At 36.5% G+C, this 7,246-nt stretch overlaps 1 protein-coding gene across 1 annotated transcript; it reads right to left on the reverse strand.

Moving 5' to 3' along the window:
- Nucleotides 1-203: 203 nt before the first annotated feature.
- LOC115960754 (ubiquitin-fold modifier 1) lies at nt 204-5,826 on the reverse strand. Its single transcript, XM_031079741.1, has 4 exons — nt 5,680-5,826; nt 5,496-5,593; nt 4,545-4,577; nt 204-508 (listed from the first exon to the last, which is right to left on the reverse strand). Exons 1-4 carry the CDS (start codon nt 5,751-5,753, stop codon nt 435-437), a joined length of 279 nt encoding a protein of 92 aa, XP_030935601.1. The 5' UTR covers nt 5,754-5,826; the 3' UTR covers nt 204-434.
- Between the last annotated feature and the right edge of the window lie 1,420 nt (nt 5,827-7,246).

The raw sequence follows: 7,246 nt of genomic DNA on the forward strand, positions 1-7,246 counted from the left end.
CATATGGAAAACTCGACTCAATTGAAGCAGCAACTATACCGGCCTGGGGCAAGGGCTAAGCCTTGCGGCCTAGAAATAAAAACCTTACACTCGACCCTGTGAATCAGAAGAAAAAAAAAAAATTGTAGAACCCAGGATGTTAACTTTTTGTATTTATTTATGTTCTTATTTTATTTTATTTTATTTTTTTTAGGAAGATGGTCTTCTTTCTTACTTTATCCTCTGGTTAAATTATCCTTTAAATCCTTCCACAATTATTTATCATAGACATCTTACATCTTTATAAATAAAGGTTTATGTCAGTTATTACGCTAGTATGAGGCGCAGAGAGTATAGAACTCTTTCTAACTTGTAAAGGAAATACAAAAACTCAGGAAAGTACCCAGTTTAACTAAAGATTGGCCAGTCTTTTCGCACTGATAACAATGCAGCTTTCATATCATGGAAGCTCCAACCCTATCACGAGGTATGAGGCGAAGTTCAGAACCATGTTTGAGGAAGACATTGCCTGCAGAGTGAGATAATTTTTTCGTGAAACCATGGATCTAAATTGCAAATAACATATGCAAAATTATGTTGTGCCACCCAAACATCATTATAATAAGAACAAATTTACAAAATTGGTTGTAACCTAAGTTTACAACATTTTTCAATATCTTTTTATTGAAGGTGAATTTTGACAAATCTATCATTGGATTACATTTTTTTCTTATATCTTCAATACTTGCAAATTTCTAGAAAATTAAATATCAATAGCTATGTCATCAATAAATTATTTAAATTACAAGTTTTCGTAGTTTAAATTTGTATATAAAATATAAACTTATAAATCATATAATAAATATTATCCGATTGACACTAAATTTGACATGTATATTAAGAGTATAAAGAATATGCAATTTACAGTTAGATTTTCAAAATATGTAATAATATTTATTTTATTGAGTGGCTACAACCAATTTTGTAACTAAACTTTGTCTGTATAATAATACCAACTTCATAGCTCTCCGGAACTGGCACATGAATGTACAGCATGATATGGTGGTTTTTAACCTAAAATTTTCCTTCAATAAGAAAAAGCATAAGAAACATCATATTATTTTCTTATAAAAGGGATTTAAACTATAAACGACCAATTCAAAGTATGGTGCTTAGACCATTATCATAATTCTCGCAATAACATTTCCTCAATAAAAAAACCTTTCCTTTTTTGTGTCAGCTTCCTATGGGATTTTGTGGGTTCTAATGATGGAAGATGATTTGTTTGAGATGTGGCAGAAGTTTACACTATCAGATGCAAAAGCTTCCAAGTTTTTGTGACTGATAGTTTGGTCCATGATTAGCAGACTAAGGGTCAATCCAGTCTCCTTGTAAAAGTACTAACAGACCAATCTTCTGACCAAGAAGCTATGCAAACGACTCTTCATTTGTTATGGAAACCAATGCGCATGCCTGATTGTGACGTTGGTGATAACTGGACAATTCACTTTCATGACATGGTAGGATATGGAAAAAGTGTACCAGCAAAGCTCATGGTGGATTTTGATCAATTGATGTTGCCAGTGAACATAGTCTCTACTGATGCGGCTTTTCAGTAAGGGTTTTCAACTTTCCCCTGTTTAGTACGACACTGGAGGTTGGAGATTGAATTGGGAAAGCTTTGGGAACGTTACATGACATGGATATACCAGCAGATGGTATAGCTCGGGGACGGTTTATGCAAATTCAAATTGGTCTTCATGTCACCAAGCCCCTGGCGCCCAGTTGAGGGGAAGAATTTTTGTTTGGGTTCTACTCAGTCAGTCAACATGGGTATCTTCCCACTTTTGGCTGTGTGTGTGGCTGTCTTGGACATAGTGAATAAGTGGCTTCTCGGAGGTCCAGGTAATTATTCGGGTCCATCTAAGAGAAAGCCTCTACAATTTGGAGCTTGGGCTCCAGGCTGCTACCAATTGTTGGGCAGATCAAAACAAAGAGACGATGGTAGGACCTGTAACTTCAATAAAGGAGACAGCCCAACCAAGTGCCAATGATCATTACAGGGAAGTGGCAGGCCATGCCTTGTGGCCTTTGGCTTTCTTCGGTTCTGCTGGTTCATAAGAGCTCCAACAGTCAAGCAATGGAGAATAAACACCTCCAATTGCAGTTGTTGGAGTCTAATGAGTCATATGATTCAGTCAGTTGTGCACAAGTCTGAAAAGAATTGGATAGGCTGTTTGATCAAGAGATATGGATGAGCTGTTTGATTCAGACTTCAGTCAACAAAGGTGTTCAAGGGTGGCCGGTTGTGAGGAGACAGGAATACAAATTTCTTCATGACAAAGCATCTCAATGAAGTTCTTCCAATGAGATTTCATGGACCATTTAAGGGAATGAAGATGCGTGGAACTCAACTCTATGATGAGTAAATTTTGGTGGGGGGAGGGCTGATGAAAAGAAAAGTCATTGGATAACCGGATAAGTTGGTCTAAATTATGTAGAACTAAGAGATTTGGGGGAATGAGCTTTTGTAACTTGCACAATTTCAATTTAGCTCTTCTTGCAAAGCCTTGTGGCCCTTGTTATTTTCCATCCATCTCTTTTTTAAATGTGGGATTGCCTTTCAATGAATGCATGGAGAATTATTTTGGGTGCCAGGAAGATTCTTACCATGGGGTTAGATGTAGGGGATGGTCATCAAATAAAAATTTGACAGTTGGGTTCCAAAGCCAAGCACCTTTAGAATTGTTACTCCAAGTCATCTTTTTAGCAAGGAGCTTTATTGATGAGAATATTATGACTTGGTGCTTGGACGAAGTGTATGATTTATTTGTCCCCTATGAAGCTTCAATTATAAAGACACCTTAATTGTAAGGTAGCCAAGTGACTCCATTATGTGGGCAGGAACATTGAATGGGAGTTTTCAGTCAAGAGTGCTTATTTTTTTGTTAGAGAAACAGTCACTAGAGAGCGATGGAGGTTCACCTGCAGGTGTTCACATGCAATCAATTTGGAACTAACTTTGGAGCATCCAGGTGCCCAACAAAGTCAAGGTCTTCTCTTCCTGGGCATGCAGGATATTTCACCCATTAAAACCTGGTCTTTTTGATAAGCATATCCAATTTTACATGTGAAGCCAGTCACGAGGAAGCAGAAAAAAATTTACATGTGCCATGGTAATGCCCTTGAGGAAGGCATGGCAAAGAAATACAGTTGATTTACTGGGTCCACAATTGCAGTATGGGACATGAGGTGATCTGGTTGATTGGGTTTTTGCAGAAGCAAGGGGTTATAACTCTCAAACTATTTCTCACTACAACATGGTTTCTATGGACAGACAGAAATGAACGGCACAATGATAGAAAGTGGTTAATACAGAGGTCCTCGTAAATCCAGGGAAGGGGAGATTGGAACTACCTAGGAAGCACCTGCATGGATACAAGCACGGGTACAATATGGTGACACGGCAATTTTTGAAAATTTGAACACGGGTGTGACGGGGATACGTATATTAAGCTATTCACATGGGTTGGAAGGTGAGATAAATACTTCACATGTGTTACAGTGTAAAATAGATCTAAGAAGTTGGCCTAAGCACACATAGACAAAACAAAAGGGAAAATGGGAGAAATTACAAAATAGAAATAGATCCAAGAAGCTTGGCCCGACTTTGCGAGAATACAAAGAAGAAGAAGATGAAGAAGCAGCAGCAGCAGAAGCAGGAGCAGGAGGAGATCGTGTGACAGGAAGAAGCGGAAGGAGATCACTGATTCAGAGGTACAGTGTGTTTCAAGCATTCAGCCTTTTCTTTTTTCTTTTTTTCTTTTTTTTTGCACATGCCATGTCCCAACCATGTCCTTGTGGTGTTGGACACGGGCACGGCAGCCCAAATGCCTTGTCTGTGCTTTCTAGGGAACTAGTGACCTCTACTTCATGAGGTGTGGTCCTAAAAGCCACAGAATTTCTTGGAAATATTAGGATGGGGAAATTGCTAAGTTGAGATATGGGCATTGCATTAAAAACAAGGAGGCTATGCAGCACCAATATTGACAGGGGCAAAAGACATTCAATCACATCAAAAATATGATTATAGCAAAACCAAGATTCTATAGGCCTACAATATAAGCCTGGTCAAATTTATTGAAATAATGGGGACCCAATCTAAGGCATTTCGAATGCCTTGTTTATCTAAAGGATTCATGTTTACAGGATGTGATTACGGATTAGATCAACAATGGCAATCAGTCTACTGCATCCATCGTACATAGGATGACAATGGTGGAGTTCATAATTTTAACCAATGCATGTTCCTAATTCAGAGTACACTAAAAACGAAGTGGAAAAAAAAAAAAAAAACTACTATGAAATTAGACAAATGCAATGAATAAATCAATCATTTTTTATCCAAAATTGCCTGTATTAAACACAAAAATCAGATTCTTACTGAAAAACTATATAAAATATGTGGAGTTATATAATATTGCTAAAAACTTCAAACACAAAGATGAAACAATACAAGAACAGAAATTGACGGGAAAAACTAAAACTGAGCAGTAGAGGCATACCTGCACTTTGTTGAGGATTGATTCCAACACCATCTGCATGCATGAAATATGACAAAGTTAACATGAAAAGAAGTCAGAGTGAGAAGTTTGGTACTACTCTACCATTTTACTTTTTCAGTAATCAAACGTCCTTTCTCTTTAACTGGCTAAGTCTCAATCAACAAGATATTATCAGCCTGCCAGATATGTCAGTGACTCAGCGCTACAATATCATCGTAGATCTTTTCTTATAAAAAAAAAGATCATACCCTGTGCACAAAAATTCCTCTTTTCCTGGGTCTGGGAGACATCATGGTAGGTAGCCTTACCCCCAATTTTGTTTGAAGAGGCTAATTCCTGGACTCGAATCCATGACTTGTCGCTTTTGGTGGAAGGCACTAACCATTGCACCAAGGCCTAACCTTTTAGATCTTTTCTTATTTTTTAAAAAAAAATCATCCTAGCCCTTTTGCTTTTGTTTTGTTTTGCTTTTTTTTTTTTTTGGGAAGTACTCGAAATTAAATTGAGAAGCTTGAGTTAAAATCTCTCTTTCTCTCCCCACAATTCAGATTGTAATATATTATTCTAGATGGTACATATTTACGGGGTGCATCATAGAAGTTTCAATTTTAAAAACATGAAATTTTCTCATATAAACATTTATATAGAATTCTCAGTAAAGCAGCTTTTGCTGTAAATATATTCACAATCTTTCGCAACTTGAGGACACTTGGATTCGGCTTGTTAATTCACTATTTCCCAATTTTGCTTAGATAATATTTTTAGGGATAGTTGCAATGTGCATAATGAATTACAAAATTTTACAATCTAATTGATCAATTGGATTACGAGATACAAAAAAAAAAAAAAAAAAAAAAAAAAAAAAAAAAAAAACCGAAAATTAAGATCAGAAACGACATGTAAGACAAACCCTAGATAGAGAGAGAGAGAGAGAGACAGATAAAGAAGTACCGTTGGTGATGATAGCGCTGGTCTGAGGAGGCACTTTGAACTCTTCGGCAGCGAATTTGAGAACGGCGGTGAAAGGTGCTGCCTCTGGAACGCTAAACCTGAGAGAGAGAGAGAGAGAGAGAGTTAATTTACGAAGGTAATGGTGAATGAGAATGAACGAAGAAATTGTTTGATTTGAACGAACACTTTGAAGGGAAGCTTTGGATCGGAGGTGAGAGTCACTTTGAAGGAGACCTTTCCACCACCTCCACTCGCCATTGCTTTTTCTCAGCTTTCTTCTTTCTTCTCTCCGCTGCTTAGTTTTGACGCAATTGCTTTTATACCCATTATTATTATTATTATTATTTTAGGGGGGTGGGGGGATTTTATTACCATTAATTAATCAATACCATATAATCAGAGAAAATGGGCTTTTGCTTCTATTGAGTAAAAAATCAAGCAATATGTTCTGTTTCAAAACTATTTAGGAGCATGTTTCTATTTCGATACTTGATCACTGTAAAATCGAGTTATTTAAGGAACTCAACTATTACAAAACCGAGTTTTGGGCAGGTTGTTGCCACGTTGGATCGCCACTGTGGCTTTTCTGCAATAAAATATTTGGCATATACTGTTCAGATCTTGGCAATGGAGAAACCAAGTTATTGGAGAAAATCGATCCTTGTGAAATCGAGTTACTGAGGGAATTCAAATTACCTGTTTGCACGTGAAGTGTTCTTGTTGTGTGCTTAACCTAATGAAGGAAAAGTCGAGTTTATTAACCCATACTCGACTCTAGAATAATCGAGTTATGCTTCTATTCACCTCATCAATACACAAAACAAAATCTCCTTATTTTCAGATCAGTTTCTCCTCATTTTCAGAATTTCCTCCCGAAAGTTGGTGTTATCTCTCTATCATCTTAAGTGAGAAACTCATTTTCTTTTTTGAAGTACATAGAGAATTTTGTGGTGCAGGTAAAGAGTAGTTTTAGATATTACAAAAGTTTATCATCCATAATGTATGTTTTTGTTAGAAAAGAATTTTCATTTGATAATTTGTATTACTTGTGCTTTGGTATTTTCTTGAATGAGTGTTATGGGTGTGCATTGGTTTATATTGGGTCTTTGGTGGTGTAAATTTTATTGACAAAAAATAAAAATCTTTAGATTTGCTAAAACTAATGAACAGTTAATCTTTAGATTTGCAAAAGTTGAACGTACATAATCATAATTTGTTAGACATTAATAACAACATTTTATATTGCACACAATGTGTAAACATTAACAACAACGTCTAATGTTTATGGTCAGAGGTGAGTGTTAGCATTTTATTTTTAGAATGTAATAGTACACAAATTTATGAATGTCTTTGTCGTGTACCATCTTATGCAGCTATACATTATTTACCAACAGTTGATACATACTGTTAACTTGATCATTTGATGTTATTGTATTCAGCGTCAAGGTCTAGTTCTGGCAACCCTTACATCTATAGGCCTTGTGATGTGTTGACTATGATAGGTCGTTTTTGGGTATTGGAAGATGAGTTTAACTAGCCAATCGATCCGAATTTGCGAAATAGTGCAAGGGTTCACAATACCATGAGGCAGGAGTGAGCTTGGTTACTCTGTGAACAAGAAATGTTTTATGATGAGTTGGTCGGTTATATGTTGTTAGTGCCTCGGTGACTCGCATTGCAGATGCCAAGAGACACGATCGACGAACTTCATAAAGCACTGAACCGCATAAGAGAAGAAAATAATTGAATGA

Source organism: Quercus lobata, chromosome 9 (genome assembly GCF_001633185.2).
Source record: "Quercus lobata isolate SW786 chromosome 9, ValleyOak3.0 Primary Assembly, whole genome shotgun sequence".
Taxonomy (NCBI): domain Eukaryota; kingdom Viridiplantae; phylum Streptophyta; class Magnoliopsida; order Fagales; family Fagaceae; genus Quercus; species Quercus lobata.